General features: G+C 42.7%; 1 protein-coding gene across 2 annotated transcripts; it reads left to right on the forward strand.

The window, feature by feature from the left end:
- The first annotated feature begins 6182 nt into the window (after positions 1-6182).
- obsl1a (obscurin like cytoskeletal adaptor 1a) lies at positions 6183-21133 on the forward strand. 2 transcript variants are annotated; one of them, XM_017426929.3, is made up of 25 exons: positions 6183-6541; positions 6946-8261; positions 10454-10723; positions 10965-11225; positions 11895-12200; positions 12274-12540; positions 12605-12898; positions 13205-13319; positions 14077-14237; positions 14351-14623; positions 14707-14982; positions 15074-15349; positions 15437-15712; positions 15795-16070; positions 16157-16426; positions 16518-16784; positions 16864-17133; positions 17223-17489; positions 18125-18391; positions 18485-18597; positions 18698-18851; positions 19017-19178; positions 19541-19645; positions 19725-19991; positions 20091-21133. In XM_017426929.3, the coding sequence occupies exons 2-25, from the start codon at positions 7079-7081 to the stop codon at positions 20363-20365; spliced, it is 6651 nt and encodes a 2216-aa protein (XP_017282418.1). In that variant the 5' UTR covers positions 6183-6541; positions 6946-7078; the 3' UTR covers positions 20366-21133. The 2 variants fall into 2 exon arrangements, with proteins under 2 accessions (XP_017282418.1, XP_017282419.1); XM_017426930.3 differs by having other exon boundaries at positions 12623-12898.
- The last annotated feature ends 547 nt before the right edge of the window (positions 21134-21680 follow it).

Below are 21680 nucleotides of genomic sequence, written 5' to 3' on the forward strand. Positions count from 1 at the left end.
AATCTGAGGATAATCCAGGTGACCAAAACTAAAGTTTATAAAGTGAACGAATATCCTTGATGGGGATTAAAGGATTATCGGCTGCAAACGGGACACTTCAGAGGAGGACAGTGGACAAACTGTTGTCCATCATGGACAATCTAACAGACTGATCCAGTACCTTCTGACCCCTTGACTTAGAATCAGCCAGATGAAAACATCTGGACAATCTCTGCAGCTCTGAAAGGCGTGAAAATGAAAACCGCAGCACGTTTCTGCCCTCCATCAGCTGTAAATTCGTTTCTGCTTTCCCACCGGGAAGCCTTTGTTTTTTTTCCTGACGGCGAAAAGCGACGCAGTATTTATCCAACGCAACGTCCGACTCGCTCGCATTATTAAAACAAATACAATATGGAGCGGGCTTAGAGGCCAAAGCCGGCTGCGCGGCTGAAGACGAAACACAGGCCTGGATTTAAACACAACAACGAACTGCGAGGAGGTTCAGACTAAATGCTGGCGAAGCTGTGAAAAGTCAACCCTCCTCCCTGCAGCTAAGTCCTCAAGAGCAAGCTTTAATTAAATGTAAACAAGAAGAAAGAAAGAAAGATTCACAATAAAGTTATGAAACGTCTAATACTAGAACTAATGAAGGCTTTTAAAACAAAACTAAAAAAATCGTGGGAATGGAATATCTGGTCCAACATACAAACAGAAGAGCTGGAAAACGTGGGAAAGATAAAAAACAAAAAAACTGATTTAGATCATCCTTTACTGAGCTAACCTAACCTTTTTGTATCACAGGAGTAATTTTCTGTACATTAAACACTTTTTAATGGTCATTTAAATGGTTATACTGAGATGTGAGAGAACAAAATCAGAAGTAAGACGTCTGAAAACTGGTAAAAAGCCAAAGATTGGTCTGAAGAAAATCTTTGAAGAGCCGCCAGAAAGTTAAAAAAAAATACAACAAAATCTGGCTTCTTATAATCAAACTGTAAAGAAATGAGTTTCTTTAAATGGTGGCTCAGGATTTATGCCAGGACTTACATTTTAAGGTGCAGCTGGGATTTACAACCCCAGTTCTGAATAAGTTGGGATGTTGAGTAAAATGTCACTGAAAACAGAATGCAATGATTTACAAACCTTATAAATCCACATTTTATTCACAATGGAAGCCAAATATAAATATATCAGATGTTAAAATTAAGGAATCTTACCAATTTTAGCAAATAAGAACGATAATTTTTAATTGTTCAACAGTCCTGGATGGGAGCAAAACCTGGAGATCCTTTCCAGAGGCACTAATGCACCCCCATACCATCAGAGAGGCAGGCTGGATGGTTTGGACCCGTTCTCCTCTTTGGTCCAGAGGAGACACATCTGTTCACATCTGGCTTCTTCTCTGCCTGATAGAGCTTTAAGCAGCATCTGTGGACGGCACGGTGAGCTGTGTTTACAGACAGTGTTCCTGAGCAGAACCAGAACCAGACTTGACCTTTGACCTCAGAGATTTCTCCAGATTCTTCAGATCTGTTGATGATATTATGAGCTGGAGATGATGGGTTATATATTGGTCCCAGTTCTCTGTTGATGAACTTTATTCTGAAATTGTTCCACCATCTTTAGACACAGTTTCTCTCAGCCTGGTGAACCTCTGCCCATCTTTACTTCTGACAGATTCAGCCTCTAAAATGTTCTTTTTATCCCCACTCCTCTCACTGACCTGCTGCCAGTTAACTCAGTAAGCAACAAGCTGCTCTTCTAGCTGTTTCGTATTCGTACCACTTACTTTCACCTTTTGTGGCTCCGTCCCTATTTTATTGAGACATGTTGCTGCCATAAAACTCAATTTAACTTGTTTTTAAGGTACATGTTTTTAGTTCAAACATTTGATATGTTTACTATGTTCCATTGGGAATAAAATATGGGTTTTCGAGATGCTACACTCATTCAGAGACAGCCATGAAAGCAAATAACACTGATTATCTCGTCACGGTGGCACTCATGAACAGGTGGGATTCATTCAGCTGCAAGTTGGCTTTTAGATGTGATTTGGGAGACAGTTAAATTGGCATAAGAAACTGGAGCAACTACAACTACATCCTCAAAACATAGCAGTTCTTATATCGACCAGTAGTGGGCCACAGTGGGTCTACCTGTGAAGATTGACAATATAAATTAGGGTTTATTCATGTCAGAGCTTCCAGACTGTGACTGAATTAAGTCCGAAACAAAGAGTCTTCCACAGCTTTCAGTACTCGATTCTGTCCGATGCCAGAAACATCGTCGGTGAGCGTTTAAGCTCCACATCTGGATCATGAAACGGTCAACGAGACACGAGGCAGAGACGGGTATCGACACATGCCATCACTTCTTCACGCCAATAAGGAAAAACCCTCGGAACCTGACGGGCTAAAGCAAAGAAACGGTTCTGTAAATGAGACAGAGTTCAAGCTGTTGACTTGGCCCCTTTAATGGGCATCTATGGGGGGTAAAAAAGCCAACACTTTGCAATTTTAAAAACTTCAAAAGGATTTGCTGCAAAGGTCCAAGCGTCTGATAGGACAGAAGATGGAGGTCCTAACAGGTCTGCAGCTGGAGGGGTCAGAGCTGGCTAAGGGGATTTTAGATAATATTAGGCATGTGGTTTTAATGTTCACGCTGATCCGTCTATGAGTTATAAAACTCGAGGCATGAAAGGATCAGCTCCTCTAGGTAAAGCAAAGAAATCTAAGAAAATAAATGTTTAAACAGGAACTTTTTTATTTGCAGGTGCAGGTTTTATCTTCATCTGAGCCAAAAGAAGCACTTCCTGACTTTACTTTCATGGGTAACTAAAATAAAATAAAATAAAATAACAGGTTATCTAACCATACCCTAAGCAAGAAAGAGAATCAATTTTTAAAATGTCAAACTACGCTTTTAAAAAGCTTTTGGACGACAACGACCAGACACGGCAGAATGAGCAACCTTTTTAGCTTCCACTTCAAAAAACCTCAGAGATTTTCATTTTATTGATTCCTCCATTTTACTGAGCCACCGGTTAACCTGTCCTGTTATACCCCAGGAAAAATAAAACACCTCAGGACTTCCCAAAAGAAGTCCAATCAAGGGTCTAGAAAAAACCCAATCCAAATAAAAATATGTTACAATACCAAAGTGTTGAATTTAATGAGCCGCGTTCAAATTTCACGCAGGAGAAAAGAAAAATAATAATAAAAACCAGCAGATAAACACAAGGAATCCTCTCCGTGCCTCACACATTTCCTCACAGATGTTGTTTATATTGAAAAAAAAAAAAAAAAAGCCCTCCTCCCGTCTTTCCCAGAATCTTTTGTTGTTTCTCGCAGCAGGCCTACAGGTTACATGCAGAAGGGGGAGGAGCTAAAGTGTCAGGGGTCACCTGACAGAAAAATGCTTGATCTCCCTTTTCCCCCTATGTGTCCCTATATCACTGTACCACTTCGTGACCCCCTCCTCTTCGGTTCTCAGCGTACAGTTCTCCTTTACAGCCTGAAGGGACGGGGTTCTGTCCCAAAGTGCGTACGTGCGTCCGAACACGCTTTTCTTTTTGGGTTTCTGGGCCTTCACGCTGGGTCCGTAACTCCTCCACGGATCTCCAACAACACTTTATATTCCTTTTAACAAAAATTCAATGGGAGATGCTGTGGAGGATTACCGTTTTACAAGGATGGGACAAAAAGCCAACGGAAATGGTTGTAATATTGAAAAGATCTTTTTTGTTTTGGGTGTTTTGGAACAATTTTTCGACTCGAGTATTTATGCCAGTAAAGAAGTTAACCAAAGCTTGACTGACGTGCGTTTTCCTCCACCTTCCTCTTCGTCACTGAGAACAAAGGTCATATAGATTTAAGAGTAATATCCTTAAATCAACGTGCTTTCCTTAGGATTTGAACTGGTTTATTTTTCAAGCTTCAAGCCTTTGATTGACTGAGGATAAGTCTTTGGCTCCATCTAATGGACACCATAAGCTGTTTTTATTCACATTCATTTGGTTTTTCTTTCATACCAATCAGGAAAATGTTTGTATTCACTGAGGAATTCTCAGAGATCTGTTTGCAAAATGAAGAATACGTTTCCATTTTTCCTCATTTCCACAGGAAGAAGAAGCTCCACATTTCGATTTTTGACACAACAAAGATATGGTTGTTTAGTCGGCGTATTAAGAGAAAAAGAAAAGGTTTCTTGGATTTCAAACTAGGCTGACTGACAGCCTATTGTTGTCGCTGTGCTCTCCGTCGATCCTCTTCAGCTTTTCAAACTGAAACCCAATCTCAGGACGTCCTTCTGACGGGACAACGGCATGGACGAGCGCGTCGAAGCTGCCGTGGTGAATATTGTTTTCTCCTCGCCTCCTCTTGCATGTTCACAAAGGAATCACAGCTATGTGACCCGTACTGAAGGTGGAATATCTCTGTCGACAGCTCGCCGTGTGCATCAGGGCCTTCGCCGTCTGAAACACCCTTGGAGCGATAGCTTGAAGAGCTACTGTCTGAGAATGCAGGCAATAAGTGTCAACAGCAGGAGGGAAACAGTTGTGAGCTGTTTAAGTGCTGGTACTTGCAGCGGAAATAACACCGGAATGACTGTTTATAGGTGAGAGGTTTTAAAATTCATGAGCGATCTGGAGAGCTGACCAACTGTGTTAATAGGAGATGACTTTATAATACAACCAGCTTTACATATGCAGATTGGAAAGCCATTAATTAAATCCCTCTAGCAGGTGTTATGTCAAGTTTAGAGCTTCACACAAACCCAAAACCAGCTCCAGAACCAATTTATGTTGTCATGTCTTCAAAGGTCCTGCATTATTTGTTCAGCGATCGATTTTTCAGCCTTAATTTTTACTTATTTGATATTTTGAGGCATCTGTCTGGAAGGTAGCTGAATTAAAGAAGGTGTTAAAGAGAAGGAGGAAAGAGTCTGATCAGCATGTCTAGTCTGTTTAAAGGTTTACTCAACTCCCGGCGGACGGACGCCTTGTTCGGTTGAGAAAACAGCGACAAACCAAACAAACTACATCAGGCAAAAATGTTGAGGCTTAATTAACTTTTACCACTATTCAACAGAACATCATTTCAAAGTTGATCTCTTTAACTAAAGTTTACGTTTGTCACACGAGGACTCTTAAAGTTCTGACCATAATGTCTCTGATTACAACTCTTCCTTTCAGTTTTGTCCTTTCAGAGTCCTGTATACCAGCAGAAACTATGCGAGCTTTGCTCCTGGTATGTGAGAACAAACACTAAAATGAATATTCTAATGTTAAAACAAAGAAACTGTTAGACGTGCAGCTAAAAATGAGCTCCTTAAACTGTTGTCTTATCCAAAAGCCAAGTCAATCCTTTTAAATGTCAGTACAGATTCTTGCTTTTATTGCATTTTTTTTGCAGCAAAAGTGAAGAAGTTGTGGGTTTCTGTTGATCTGTGCTGTTCCTCGTCTGTGGAGCAGGTGGTTCGCATTTCTGCGGGGAGTTTGCACGTTCTTCCCATGCACGTGCGGGTTTTCTCCAGGTGCTGCACGTCAGATTCACTGGTAACTAAAATGTCACGAGGCGAATGGTTGTTTGTCTCCAGGTGGTCCTGCAATGGGCTGGCGGGTTCACGTCTTTATTTGCGTGCCACTAAACGTCACGGTGATCCGATTGTATCAATCATGAAGCTCAATTTTGAAACAGTTCTCAAAGTATTTGGCTAATAACCCCAAGTCACATAAAAGTTTAGACCCGCATCTCTACAGTCTTAATCTTTGCTTTTGGATGGATGGAAAGCGTAAAATGTCTAAAAGCATTTATATTACTGATCCTTAAATTTACAGCATGTGGCTTTGAAATGTAGAGAAATTTTGACTTTCTATTGTTGGAAAACCCCCAACCAGCCTATATATACCAACAATACCACCCTTGTTGATCATTGTTTAATATAAATCATGTCCTAATGGGATAAAATTTGACCCTATTTATGGGTCAGTGTGATTTGTGATACAAGGAACTTGAGCGGGTGGGTCTTCTGAGTCGAGTGATCCAGTACAGACCCCGGCTATCTTTAGTGGGTCACGGTCTGTGAATGGAGCGTCTAACTTTATCTGGCCCCGCGTCATGAAAGCTGATGGTATTTTTAGGGGGTGGCTTGCAGTGGCAGCAGCTGCGAAAGCATTTATTTACACGTCCCCTCCCCTCTCTTTCTCTTTCGCTGTTGGACAATGACAGAACCGGAGCCGACGCGCGCCCCACACGGTCAGAAAGGACGACCACGAGACGACACCTGCGACTCTGACTCACCAATCGTGAATGGGAGATTTTTTTTTTTTTCCCTCTCTTGAGACGGGGCATAAGTGACTCAAAGGTGTGAATACGAACCACGATCTGTCCGCCACAAACCAAAAGGACGAGGAACTTTTCAGATGCTCAGAGCAACAGATCGCCAATATTTTATGTCAAAGAAGTGCTCAAGAGGAGCTGAAACAACTAATACGAGCCTGATTGCTTGAAGGACGTCCAACTCACAGTAATGCTTCAGAGAAAGTGACTTTCAGAGAGAGGTAAGCTTTCCTTGGGGATGTTCTTTTACAGTTAAAGAAAAAGTTCAGTTTTTTTGGCAAATATTAGAAGCAGCACAGTTAGGCACAGGTTTTTTTTTTCCTGTGCTTTGACACATGGTCTCCAGCGTCAGGCTACTTTAAAAATACACTCTTCAATGAGTTACAGTACCAGCTGGAAGACAACCGTGGTTGTCGTGTGTTTGCTGAAAAACCATTAGGATAAACGGCAAAACATCATGCTAACACTGTTCTCAAAATCCAAACTCTTCATTTTCTCCTTGGAATCATTTGTTTCCTGATAATAATAAAGCCCATTTGAATGGATTTATGTGGATTCGTGACTATAAGTTTACATAAATATATTTTAGCAGTTTAATCAAGATCATTAATTTCTTGTTGTTTAGATTGTCAAGACAAAGAATCCAGACTTCAGCCACAATCTGCAGTCTACTCCACCAAAGACAAAAAAGCTAACTTTCAGACAAAACCAAACAAAAAGACACGTCTTCATTCGTTAAGACCAAACGGGACATTGCCATGGATATTCTGGGCGGTGCGCCTCGTGTTCTGGGCTACCCGCGCCCTGTGACGACGCAGTGTGGAACAGATGCGACCCTGCGGTGCCAGATTGGTGGAGACCCTCGTCCTGACGTGATCTGGGAACGTAAAAATGTCCAAATTTCGTCTGAAGGACGATACAAGCTAGCAGAGGAGGGAAAGGTGTATTTGCTAACCATTATGGGAGTGACCCAGCAAGATGCTGGCCAGTACATCTGCAAGGCTAGAAATAACATCGGTGAAACCTATGCAGCGGCCTCGCTCAAAGTGGACGGAGAGCCCCTGCTGCAGAATGAGGAGGTGATGCAATCAGCGGTAAATGGTGACAGGCAATCAAAGAAAGCATACGAAGAAGTTGGTGGATATCTAAATGGTTACACCGCAGCAGTAAATGGTGTAAGTGAGAAGGAAACAAACAAGGAGCAGAGGTGGAACAGTAAGTTGAATGAAAAGCTCGAAGAAGTTGATTTAACATCCAGTGATAGACCCCGATTCCTCATCAAGCCCCTGTCTCTGCGTGTGGATCGAGGGGAGGACGCCGCTTTCTCGTGCAAAATCTGGGGCACGCCTTTGCCCGAGGTGAACTGGGAGAAAGACGGGAAAAAGCTGAATGACATCTTTGAGAGTTCCCACTTCAGTGTGAGCAATCAAGACGGGGGGTGGTTTCAGCTCAAGCTCTACGGGACGCGCACGCCAGACAGAGGCGTCTACACCTGCAAGGCGGTGAACTGTCACGGCGAGGCCTTGGCAGGCGCCGTCCTCCTCGTCGAGCCAATTCCAGAACGAGACGAGAGTAAAAGGTCTTCAAGCGGCCACGACGGCAGCCAGAGGTCACCGAAGCACAGAGGCGGGAGGCTCGGTTTGTCGAGGCTCACGGAGGAGCCACCCGTCAACACAGCCAAAGTCAAGAAGTTCGTAGTCACAGAGGGGAAGCACGCCAAGTTTCGCTGCTTCGTGACGGGCAAGCCGAAACCCGAGATCATCTGGAAGAAAGACGGGGCTCCCCTCGAGCCTGACAGACGTCATCTGATATTCGAGGACAGAGAGGGTTACTACACTCTGAAAGTCCTGTACTGTAAGGTGCAGGACACGGGGCTGTACGTGTGTGCTGCATCCAATGCTCTGGGAAACACCCTTAGTGCTGTCCATCTGTCCGTCAAAGGTAAGTCATACCATCTCGTTTCTCTTCAATAGTGTCTTATCTCGCTGTTGGTGTTGTCAAAACGTAAAACTCAAATCTGATCAAGATCTTTGGGATTAAAGCAGTAAAATCTGGTTTTACAGCAACTGGACACTTTAATCTCGAGTCTGTGCATCCCGAATGTCAGCCTGAGTCAAAAACACACACTTCATGTTCACATATTCTCATGTGCTGCTTCATAAACAACATGTTTTCTGCTACAAGCAGCAGAGAGAAGCAGATCTGCAGGTTATATCCTGAAAATAATCAAAACTTTGTTCATGATCAAACGTAAACAATACTGGGTTTGGCCTTTCAAAAAAAAGCTGATTTAAAGTCACGTTTTTATAGCTTACAAATGTAGCCGATTGGGATTAAATATCTAAGGAAGCTATTTCATATTTACAATAAATTTATGTGGCATTTTGGGTTTTAATCCAGCTCACGACAATCTGAATTGCTAGTCCTGACTCTTATAAGTGAAAATGCCAAGAAAGAGTTGAAGTCATGCAAAACAATCTGTCAACCGGCCGCCCTTCGTGGTTGGATTTACAGGGAGAATGATGATCCATGCAGAGTCAGGTGGAAGTCAGAACAAGTTTTATTCTGGTGCTGTACCATCCAGCCTACCAGCATCAGGCAACAACAAAAAGAACCCCTCACAAGACATAATTACAGCCTTAAATAGTCACAGCTGATAGTGGACTAAACCATTCCTCACAGGGACATTTACCAATTTACTACTTCCATCTGTAAAATACATTTTATTAAAATACCACTATATTCCCAGTTAATTTGTATAAATATTTTATATTTTAAACCTGCACCTAAGTATCATAAAACACCATAAAACTACGTGCAAACCCTCCCACACACACTTTTCCATGGCCTCTCCTGGAACCTATAAATGGTGTCTGAACCCCCGGGGAAGTATTTGTCCAAACACCCTGGAGAGGACACAGAAAAGACAGGTGAGTTGTTGACTTTTAGCACCACTACACTTCTCCTGCACTCACACTTAACATATTTTACACAAACATTTGCTTAAGTTTCTAAACAGTAGACCTTATTTCCTCTGACTAACAATTCTTTTCTTCTCACAGACAACCACCTCACTTCTTAATGAGGAGCAGCTGTGGAGAGCCTGGAACAAAAGGCTACATGCTAATTATTAAAATTCTCAATAAATATTTAATAAATAGTTAAAACTTCTTGTGTGCAAATGGTTCTTTATGTGCAAATTCATGCTTAAAGTGCAGTGCTAAACAAGGTGCTAGTTAAAGTGCAAAGGTGCTCTTAAAGTGCTATACAGTTTATGTTTATAAAAAAATAGTCCCAGTAATGAAGACCTCTTCATTACACAATCTATGAACGAAACATCTAATAAATATAACAGAACAGAAGTAAAGATTTTAGAATTTAAGTTGGTTAAGTCATGTGACTGACGCAAACTTAGACCAGTCATTAATGGAGGTGGAGTTAATGATTGAATACCACCTGCTGCCTGGTTTGTCAAAGCTTTGAACAAAGATGCTCAGAGGATGTGATGAAGATGACTCTCAGCTACAACTACAACGATTTTTAGCCCTCTGTGTGTAAAACTGAGTGTTGTACCTCGTTTTGTGGCTGCCATCTTGAGTGGGGTTCATCAGTAGATGTACGTTTTATGATCTGAAAGTTTCATTAAAGTACATCCCCTGGTTCATGAGATATTTGGCTAACAGACAAATGAACAAATGAACCCAGACACAGGCAGTTACATGGTTACCCATATTTCATGGCTGCAGCTGTGCAGTCCAAGTCGTCTGCATGTGAAGTTTACATTCATGTTATCACCTATTAGAGCAGTTAACGATTTTGTTCTAATCTTTTCTTAAACAGCCACACAATTCTCTGGGTAGTATCGGCTCTCGTGATCACATTTTTGAATTCTCTAGCTGCCTTTGTCCATTTTCATTTGGGTTTAGATCTTAGTTCCTAATGAAACATGTTTCATTTCAGGCCTTTTTCAGACTGACAGTCATGTTTTGGACAGAGTTTCTATAACACTGGTTGTAGATGTTTTCTGACTTCCATCCTGAAGCCATGATTGAGAAATGTTCAAACAAGCTCAAACTCTATCCCACTTAGGCGTGGAGACATACTGCAAATGACTGAGTTTCAGTGTTCTTTAGGCCCAACTGTGCGGTTCAGGCGCCCGTTAAAGGATGTGGAGGTGAAGGAAAGGGATGTCGCCGTGCTGGAGTGTGAAGTACCTGACGAGACCATCCCTGCTGCCTGGTACCTCGAGGACCAGAGGCTGATGCCCGGCAGTAAATATGGAATGGAGCAGAAAGGAACCAGGCGAAGACTAACCATCCACGATGTCGGAACAGATGACGATGGAGTCTACCTCTGTGAGATGCCTGATGGAGGAAAGAGCATCGCTGAATTATCAGTTAAAGGTGGGCTCCTTAGACTCGCTAACTAGCTTGATTTTTCACCTGTTACTATGTTTTTAAATCCTTAAAATCTCAAGGTTTAAAGTGTAACAACTACTTCAATCTCAACCTTATGCCCTGCTAAATGATCTTTGGGTAAAAAAGTCAACTTCAGGGATCAACAACAGTGGTTTTAAATGAACATTCTTCAAAAAAATGATTTACGAATTAATGGAAACAAAACATTTTTTTTTTGTATTTCAAGGTACCATTGTTCGTAAGCTTCCCCGGAAGCTGGAGGTCGTGGAGGGAGAGAACGCGGCGTTCTGCGTCGAGGTGGACAACGACGACATGGACGTCTACTGGTTCAAAGATGGTTTAAAGCTCCACGAGACGCACCAAACCATCCTCAAGTCTTTTGGCAAGACTCACATCTTGGTGTTTGTCAATGTGGCTCATCACGACTCGGGGGGCGTGACATTTGTTGCAGGAAGATCCAAAACTTCATCACGCCTTAAGGTCAAAGGTACGTTTTGGACAGCTGCTTGTTGTGTCTACGACCCGAACACTCAACTTACACCACAGGACTGAAAAACTGGCAGTCAGTTTCAAAGCGTTCATGTAAGATTTACCGGAACGTTTATAGATTTTTTTTCAGGAAATAACTTTGAGCTGCATCCGATGAACTCAGCACTCTCATTGAAAACCAAAGGTAGTTTCCTTGAATCATCTGCAGGGTTTTTTCCAACATGGAAGTCCATTTCCTGCCAAGTATTTTACCAATCAGTTAGGCTACTTTGGCTGTACATGAGCACAGCGTAGGCATGGCAGCGCATCGATTTGGAAACATCTGGGATTGCTAAAAGATTTTCTGTCGACTGAAACACAGTACTGTAGGCTGAAAGGTGTGTTTCTTTAAAGATAAGAATTTACTGCCAGACAGCTTTGAACCAGACAAATCTTTTAAAAAACATATCTTGTTTAAGGTCCCATAAGACTGTTTTACAAAAATTAAAAACTTAAAAAACAAAAATAGAGAAAAATTAAACGAATTAAGGTATATGCACCATCTTTTTGTAGATAATGACTTGTTGATTGTGTTTTTTTGTTCATCTGGGAAAAAAACACAGAAGTAAATTTAATTATTAATCAGCTTTGTATCCAAAATTAATCATTTTGCGTCTTTGTCCTAAAGCCTCCAGACACTGCCCCCCCATCTGTCCCGTGGATGTCAAAATGGACGTGGACAGACCCAACAGCGCTCTCCTCACCTGGGAGCCTGCCCCCAGCAGCCAAACCACCACCCGCTCCATCTTTGTTCTGGAGAGGCAGGAAGTGGGTTCCCAGGAGTGGCTGAAGTGTTTCACCTCGGAGACCGCCACTTCGGCTGAAATCACCGGGGACAGCGTGCCGTGTGAAGGCAACTACCGCTTCCGTGTCTGCTGCATCAATAAGTTCGGCCGCAGCGGCCACGTGGAGTTTCCCAAAGCTGTCCACCTCGGTGAGCGGCGCTCCGACTTTTCTTTTCTTTCATGTGATGCGTTCGACTTACTTCAACCATTTCTGTTACTCAGTCCCAGGGCCGAAGATTCTCCACAACCTTCAGGGTTGTGACGTAGTTGAAGGAGAAGACGCGCACTTCGCCATTGAGCTGTCTGTCCCGATGGTCGGAACCTGGTTTCTGAACAGCTTACAGCTGAAGCACGGTGGGCGGTACTCCATACAACACAACCAAACGAAGCACTCGCTGGTGATCCACGAAGCTAAAACCGCCGACGACACAGCAGAGATCACGTTCATAGCCAACGGAGTCAGAGACTCAGCAGCGCTCAAGGTTAAACGTAGGTGCAGAAATCTATAACTTTTGGTGAATGTTTTAGATAAACTGCTGATTGTTTGTTTCAGGTGTTGTTTTCTGTACAGCTGCTGTGGTGAAATTCGCCCCTCTGTCAGAGTCAGACTGCAGGAAGAAAGTGGAAACGGGAGACGCCATTGTGCTCTACTGTGAAGTCTCCCACCCGTTCGCTCAAGTGTCCTGGTGCAAAGACGGTAAGGAGCTCCAGGAGACCGATGGGCTCACCGTCCAGTCAGATGGGACCATGAGAAGGATCGTGATCCAGTCTGCCGACGCATCTCACTCTGGAGTTTATACGTGTGAAACGTCAGGGGATGTCGTCAAATTCAACGTGGATGTCGAAGGTACAATTTCTACAACTATCAAAGAACGTAAACCGGCACACGTCTCAACTTATGTGTTTTGCAAATAATACAGATTCAAATAATAATAGGTTTAAACTTCTTAAATTTAAATTGATTAGCCAAAAAATGAAGCACTTAAATAAAGAAACTTTTGCTGTGGTAATAGAAAAACCAAAACAAAATGTTAACATTTAATTAAATTTGGCACAGATAAGTTTAATTACTGAATCAAACCCAAGCAGTTTGACGAAGTACCTTTTCTTTCAGCGGCTGACGCTCATTTGTCCCATCATCTCGGGTTTTTAGGGCCTCCGGTGGAATTCAGTCCCGTCTCAGATGAAGAGCTTCACAAACACGCCATGGAGCTGGACCCCGTAGTTCTGCTCTGCCACGTCTCCAGAGACGATGCCGAAGCTGTATGGTAGGAGAAGGAAAAGAGAAACTGCTCAAAATATTCTCAATTCGTGCTTCTACATGAACAAATATAAGTTAAGGCTTTCTGAAGAAAGTATACAGAGGAAAAACTTTCCCCTCTTTGTGTCTGATCCCATTTCCAGTCCCTTTTTGGTAAATTGATTTCTGGTGGCAAAGTTATAAAAAATCTTAAAATAAATGAAATAATTATTGAATTTTGTTTAAAGTTTCATTCAAAAAATAAACCCTATTTTTATTTACTGCTTACAAATTGTTCGTTGTACAGTTGGGAAGTCTACTTTGAGAAGTACTGTTCACATTTCAAGAGCTAAAAAAGGGAAAGAATAATTAGGAACGACTGAAAAAGGATGCTTTAAATTTATAAAATACATGTTCACAACTGGGAATGTTGAATAAAATGTTTTAGGTCCCGTCTACAGCACTATGGGTGTTTATATGAGGTTTTCTGCTGTGTTTGGTTAAAACTGAAAAACTGAAAACACAACAACAACAAAAAAGCTTTTTAGAGTGGAGATTTTTTATCAGACTCTGTTTTTGGTGATTTTGTATTGACTAGAAATTCAGAGGATTGTTTTTATTAATTGGTGAAACAGCAGACTATTTTGCACGTGCCCACTATTTGTGTCCAAGAAACCAAAACGGCAATGGAACAGTTTTGACCAGTTTGTCTACATCTGATCCTGTATCACTCGTGTCCGACTGCACTGTAAGACTGATGGGGGCTGTTTTGTTCTTGTCCAAAGGTTTAAGGACGGCTGTGAGATCCACCCGAGTGACAACATCACCCTGCAGGCGGAGGGAACCATGAGGAGGCTCATCATCCGCTCTGCCGAAACTTCCGATGCAGGAAGTTACACCTGCCAGGCAGGAAGCAACGGCATGGAGTTCACGGTCAATGTCAAAGGTACTTTGACTCCTGCTGATTCGAACTGGGTTGAAATACTCTTTTATTTGCACGTCAACCAAGTGGGGACCTGTATCCATCCATCGTTTTTGTTTCTCCGACCATAAAACTAGAACCTCCAGTGATGATTGTGGAACCCAAGGATGACGTAGTGATGGAGAGTTACGTGTCAGAGGAGATCAACTTGCAGTGCAAGTTATCTCGTTCCAACGGGAAGACACAGTGGTTCAAGGATGGCCAGCAGGTGAAGGAAAGCGATAACGTCCAGCTTATATCAGAGGGTCCTTACAGGAGGCTTACCATCTTCTGCAGCTCGGTGGATGATAGTGGAGAGTATGTCTGTGAAACAGATGGAGACTCTGTCTTTTTCCAGCTAACTGTTACAGGTAAAACCTCCAACTGTACCGGTACGAGTGCACTATCTAGTAAGGCTCAATAATTCTATTTGAATATCTTTCTCTTGCACCAGAGCCACCAGTAAGAATCATTTCTCCCAGTGAACCAGAGGTGGAACTGACATTTGTTGCTTCGGAGAGGCTGGAGCTCAGCTGTGAGATCTCTCAAGCGGACGCTCCTGTTCGGTGGTACAAAGACAGTTTGGAGGTAGAAAGGGGCCCTAACTTGATCCTGGAAGAAGATGGGGCCAAACGGCAGCTAGTTATACCTTTAACCACTGTGGAGGATACGGGGGAGTATATCTGCGACACTGAAAATGACTCGGTAGCCTTCCTGGTTACTGTTACGGGTGAGAAGGAGAACATTTAGCATAATATATTATGAACTAATTCAACGATTCTTTCTAGTTTTTGTTTACATCTTTACTATTTTCTATGTAGAGCCACCAATAACACTTACTCGTCCCGAAGACACCCCTGAAAGATTAGAGAGTTTTGTTGGTAAACCAATAGTCCTGGAGATCGAAGTGTCGCGGCCAACAGCAGAAGTCAAGTGGCTACTAAACGGCAAAGAAATCAAAGAAAGCAGCAACATCACCATCACAGAGGATGAAATCATTCGTCGCCTTACCATCAACTTTCCATCTGTAGAAGACTCTGGGAAGTACACCTGTGATGCTATCGATGATAAAATTGATTTCCAGGTCAAAGTTTCAGGTAAGAATCAAATGTTGTTAAAAAGATGCTTTCCAGCCACCCCATTAAAAGAACTCTTTAGACTCATGGGTCTTTATTTTTCCTCAGAACCACCAATGAAGATCTTGCGAAAGTCAGAGATCAAGAAAGATCTAAAGTTCCTGGTTTCAGATGACATCGTGCTGGAGTGTGAACTCTCCAGAGCTAACGGCAAAGCCAAATGGTACAAGGATGGGTGTCGCATTGACGGTGATGAAAGGTTCTGCGAGGAGGAAGAAGGCGCTTTCCGCTCCTTGGTGATCCTTAATGCTGAGCTTGGAGACTCAGGGGAATACTTCCTAGACGTTGACGATGACAGTATCAGCTTCCAGGTTACAGTACAAGGTAAATTTAAATAACCCTTTCCTTTCGTTTACAGGAATTTTTTTAAGTAAAATAAAATAAAGAATTTTTATTTGTGCTATAGAGCCTCCGGTGACCATCGTAGGAAATTCTTATGACCCTGATTACCAAGAAATGATGGTAGGCGATGACCTAATCTTGGCCTGTGAGTTGTCCCGGGCCAGTGCCCCAGTCCAGTGGTACTGTAACAATAAGCTGCTCACCAGTGACTCCCGTACCTGCATTGAGACCTACGGGACCCTGAGGAAACTTATCATCTCGTGCATCCAGCCCTCAGACTCTGGAAAGTACGTGTGTGATGCTGTGGATGACAAGATGATCAGCATGATCAGGATTCAAGGTACAAACCTTGAGGGTTTCCAGGATCAACAAAAGGAAATGGTCAAATAAATATCTAATATTTGTATCCCTTCGTTTCCAACAAAGAACCTCCAGTGACTTTCGTGAACAAGGAAGATGGCGTCGTTGTGACAGGTTACGAAGCAGAGAGCGTAACAATGACGAGCTACGTGTCCAAAGAAAGTGCTGTTGTGCGCTGGCTGAAAGACTGGACGCCAGTCGAAGGCGAACGCTTCCGAGCGCTGATGGAAGGCCAGAAACGCACTTTTACCATTGAGCCTCTGAGGCGCTCGGACGCTGGCGAATACACCTGTGATGTCAACACAGACCAGATCCACTTCAGCCTGCTGGTGAAAGGTCACAAACCTCTGTTTCATTCTGGAACTTCTGTAAAGTATCTGTAGGGGGTTTAAAACGAAATTTAACGCCTCCATCTTTTCCACTGCAGAAATGAGGATAAAGTTTGTGCGGCACCTCCAAGACACCGTGGCTCATGCTGACGGCATGGTGACGCTGCGCTGTGAGGTGTGCAAACCAAAGGCCGACGTCCAGTGGCTCAAGAACGGCGTAGAAGTGGTCCCGAGCAGGAGGTTTTCCATCCGAGCAGATGGGGTCGAGCGAAGCTTGACCATCCACCGTTTAACCCAGCAGGATGCAGGGCAGTATACCTGTGAGTCCAGAGATGACCAGACCACTGCTACGCTAAGAGTGGAGAGTAAGTACGCACGAGATGAGATTATTTGACTTTTCTTTCACGATTTAGCAACTTAATTCTCTGCCGAATGTCCCTAAAGTGCCTCGAGTTGTTGAGTTTCTCACCGAGCTGCACAACACAACTGTACTGGAAGGAGAAGATGCCACCTTCAAGTGTGTAGTTTCTCCCGAGGACGTTCACTTGGCTTGGCTTATGGACAATGAACAGATTACTTTGGGCGACCGTTTCCAAGCAACCCAGAACGGCCTGTGCCACACCTTAGTCATCAAAAAGTGCCAAATCCTGGACTCCTCAAAGATTACAGCCGAAGCTGAAGGAAAGACCAGCAGAGCCAGCCTCAAGGTTCAAGGTAAGCTCTTCATCAGGACAAAAACACTAAAACATACCTAGAAGCAGGTCTCAGTGATCCTAATCTATACGTCTCTTTACTATCTTCAGAGGCTCAAGTCATGTTTACAAAGAGAATGGAGGCTGTTACAGCAGAAGAGTTTGGTGAGGCCACCTTAGAGACAGAGATCAGCTTGGAGACCGGCGAGGTTCAGTGGATGAGGCAAGGGGTGGTCATCCAGTCTGGTTCGAGGCATACGCTGGCCCAGAATGGCTGTAAACGCAGCCTCACCATCTACAACCTGACTTTGTTGGACCGGGGAACGTACCGCTGTGAGACTCTGCATGACCGGACGCAAGTCAAGCTTAATGTGGAACGTAAGTAGTCTGTAACGGGATGTTTCTGGAGACATTTCAAAAAGATCTAACCAGGTTATGAAGATAAACCCACAGACAAAATTAAATCTACACATACATCTATTATTTAAATGGATCTGGTCTTCATGTATTAATTTATGTCTTTATAATCAGATAAAAAGCTCATGGTCTTGTTCAATTTTTATTCCGGTAAATTGCGTTTCATATCTGCCACAGACAAGGTCTGGCAAAGTAAAGAAGACTACAAATAGTTTTTTACAGTATGTCAGTGCAAAAAGGTACTAAGAATAGCTCAGCGAAGCCTAAAGTGTGAAAAGCTTTGTGAACAACGGTGCACCGAGTGACACTGTGACAATGGAGTGCTTCTGTAAGACTTAATGCCAACACTGTCTATATTTAAACGCTCCTTTGTTGTCCTTGAAATACGAAGTACTATCATTGTACAGTGGGAGTGTTAGCTTGGCTTGGAAAGGCTGTTTTAACTTTACAATCATATGTGGAGAAAGATTAATGCACTCAAGAATTCATCTTTATGCCTTTCCAGAATGTCCAAGCATTTAACAATATGTTCCAGCTGTATAGATATTATTATCCACCTCCCACCACACTCATCTGTTTAATACTCTCTAATCCAGCTCGAAAGATCTCCATCCGCAAAGGCCTAACAGACCAGGAAACCTTTGAACGAGAGACCGCGTCCTTTGAGGTGGAGCTCTCCCACACAGACGTGGAAGGGATTTGGCAGAAGGATGGCATCCGAGTGAAGCCAAACAACCAGTTTCGAGTGAGCACCAATGGGCTGGTACATGGCCTCACTTTGTCCAACTTGACTCTGGAGGACACGGGGACCATCGTCTTTTCAGCTGAAGGGGCGCGCACCACGGCAAGGCTCACAGTCAAAGGTAGATACAAGCCAGTGTTCGTGAAAGCGCAATGTTATGGATTCTATTAGTCCAAAACACAAATATGATTATTTGGATTGGCTGAACTGACAGAGACGCCCGTGTCCATCCTGAAACCGCTAACGGACGTCCGTGTGGAGGAGGAGTTACCTGCCACTCTGGAGTGTGAATTCTCCAGACAAAACTTGGAAGTCAGGTGGTTCAAGGTATTAAAACCACCTCTAAATGCTCTTATTTCTCTCGATTCTATATTTTTAACCCGCTCTGAGCACAAAAACAAATCCCCATCTTTCCTCTGTAACTTAGAATGGAGCCGAGCTGAAGCCAGGCAAGAACTGTCGGATCTACTCCATGGGTCGAAAGAGGTTCTGCCAGATCCTTCAGTGTGGCCGGGCTGATTCTGGCTTCTACAAATGTGACACAGGGGAAATCAACACCTCCTGCTCTCTGGAGGTTTATGGTAATTCTTAAAACCCACACTTTCATAGCAAACATCCCATTAAAGCCTCAAACAACTCAGTGTCGAACAATCAGCAACGAAGCAAACAAACATCAACTATACTTTGGCTCCATCTAGTGGCCAATGCCCGGAAATGTTTTTTTGAATCTGTTTCACTAACTTCAGAGCACGAGCTGGAGATAGTGCAGGATCTGGAAGATCTTTACATCCAGGAAGACCAGAACGCCGTCTTCATGTGTGAGGTGTCCCTGGAGGACGTGAGTGGGGAGTGGTACAAGGACGGCCACAAGATCCGGCCCAGCAGCACCACAAAGATCCGTACTGAAGGTCAGGAATGGGAAGGGGTAATCTGTGGTGGAACAGTGTTTTAATTACTGGGCACTTTTCATATGAATGATCTCAGATGCCATATTTTATTGCAACGCGCAAGAATAAGTAGGTCCAAAGAATAAAAAAGCAAAAGAGCAATTAAATGACCAGAAAACAGGCCTCTAAGAAAAATGTGTTTATCTGTAAGGTCAAAAAACCAGAGAATAAACCGAATTAAATTAGGAACAATGGCAGTAAAGTGTGAAAAGGACCCGTAGTGGACAGATGTTTGGGTATTGTCTAGTTCGTTGTAGAAATGTGACTTTAAAAGCCTTGTTGGGAAGAATCAGCAAGAAATAAAATCGGTGTCCTTCCTCCAGGGACCAAACACTTCCTGCTCATGTGTAACATTAAAGCAGAAGACGCTGGAGAAATCCGGTTTGTCTCCAGGGACGTTGAATCAACGGCTTACCTTGAGGTGGAAGGTGAGGCCTTCTGCTTTTCTTCTCGCGTAACCAACTTTACCAGCTCCGTCTCAAACGACCTTCGACCTTCTCACTTCAGAGCTCCCAGTTTCCATCGTGAAACCGCTGCGGGACAGAACGGCCCTGGAGAAACACCGTGTCATCCTTGAATGCACCGTGTCCTCCCCTCACTCGGGTGCGACCTGGTACAAAGGCAAACAGGAGCTGGCCTCCTCAGATCGGATGGAGATCACGGCTGACGGCTGCACTCACAAACTGGTCATCCACCAGGTAGCTGTGGAGGACGAGGGCGCCTACAGCATTGAGGTTGGGGAGCACACCTCCAAAGCAAAACTGATGGTTGAAGGTAAGCTGATGGTTTTAGAGAACCGTCTTCGTGTGTGAAACCACTTCCTCTCTGTGTTTATTTCCTCTAATATCATCGTAATGCTTTACGCCGTCGCAGCCCAGGCTCTCATGATGGTCACAGAGCTGAAGGACGTCGAGGTGGCGGAACCAGAACCGGCTTCCTTCCAGTGCGAGGTCTCTGTTGCCATCAACAAGCCTCCGGTTTGGACCCTAAATGGCGTGACCCTTCATCCGGGCCCGTCCGTTCGCCTGGACAGCCACGGAACCGTCCACAAGCTCACCCTGAGGGACACCAACGTGGACATGAGCGGGACAGTCAAGTTCACGCTGGGCAAGGCGAAAAGCAGTGCCACGCTAACAGTGGTTGGATAGCCCAAACATAGTAGATATTACCGTCAGTGAGTCAATTTATGCTTTTTTTTACAGTGTAGATAATATTTACTGTTGCTTGATCAATGTTTTTAGGAAAATTCACAATACACTCATGTGTTTTGATGAAAAGCTGCCAAAATAAAACAAAAAAAAAACATTTTAAATGTGCAAATAAAAACATCCCAGTTAAATTTGTTTGTATAATTATGTGTCAGTGATAAAGGCTGGTACTTTTGGAAGATGGCCGACAAACTCAAGAAAAAGCTTTTTCCCCCCTTAAGGTCAAAATATTTAAAAATTAATTAATTTGGGGTCTACTTAATATGATAAAGGTCATAGTATTGCAAGCTAAAAAAAAGAAGAAAATTTCCAAAAAGCAAGAGCAAAAATGAAAAAGTGACACTAGCTAATGTTTTCATAAAAATAAATACTTAAAAATGCATTTAAATTATCATTTCTCATTATCTAAGGTAGAAATAAATGGGTACAGGGTTTTAATATGTTATTTAAACATTTAATTGTAAATAAACAGTGTTAATAATGAACCTCAAGTTCGTCAAATTAACAAGAAGTTTGTATTAGCAATATGGCAGATATTAAATCAGAATACAGCTGATAATAAGCAATGCCTCAATAAATGAACAAAAAAAACTACTGAAAATAAATGCACTTTTTGTTTAGATGTAACAGGAAATATTCGTGTTAGCAGTAATACGAGTTAGCTTAGCATTAGCATGTAGCTTCCACAGCTAACGGCTGTCGAAGATTCAAACCCGAAAAACTTTATTTAAACAACTTACCTCTCAACTGAATGCAAGTTTGGAAGAAATAATTGTCCTCTATCTATCTAATTTTAATTTATATAGTTTATATATTCAAACGTTCACTCTGGGGTTTGTTTTCTCCAAATTGTCATTATATGCATATGTGGTTTGTTATAACGCCCTCTAGTGGCTAAAACGCAAACACTGCGCCAACTTGAATTTATTTCTTGAACCAAATTTGAACAAAAAGGTTTATTTAAAGAAAAAACTTGAATTTTGGCAATATTTTGCCTTAAGTATAAACTAAATAACAAAACAATCCTTGGAGTTTCATTACAGGCCAACTGGACTTGCTTTTGTTTTTGTTTTTAAAGTCATTTCACCTCATCCAAAAGCCGCCTTCAGTTTTTGTTATTTATCTACTAATAAACATATACATTTCACCAAGAAAGAGAAATTTAGTGACGTCTGAAGTTAATGCGCATCAGCTACAAGTATTCTTGTTAAGCTAAAAAACACAAATTTCAAAAGATGTCCACACAAAACAGCAG

This window comes from Kryptolebias marmoratus, linkage group LG23, assembly GCF_001649575.2.
Source record: "Kryptolebias marmoratus isolate JLee-2015 linkage group LG23, ASM164957v2, whole genome shotgun sequence".
Classification (NCBI taxonomy): Eukaryota; Metazoa; Chordata; class Actinopteri; order Cyprinodontiformes; family Rivulidae; genus Kryptolebias; species Kryptolebias marmoratus.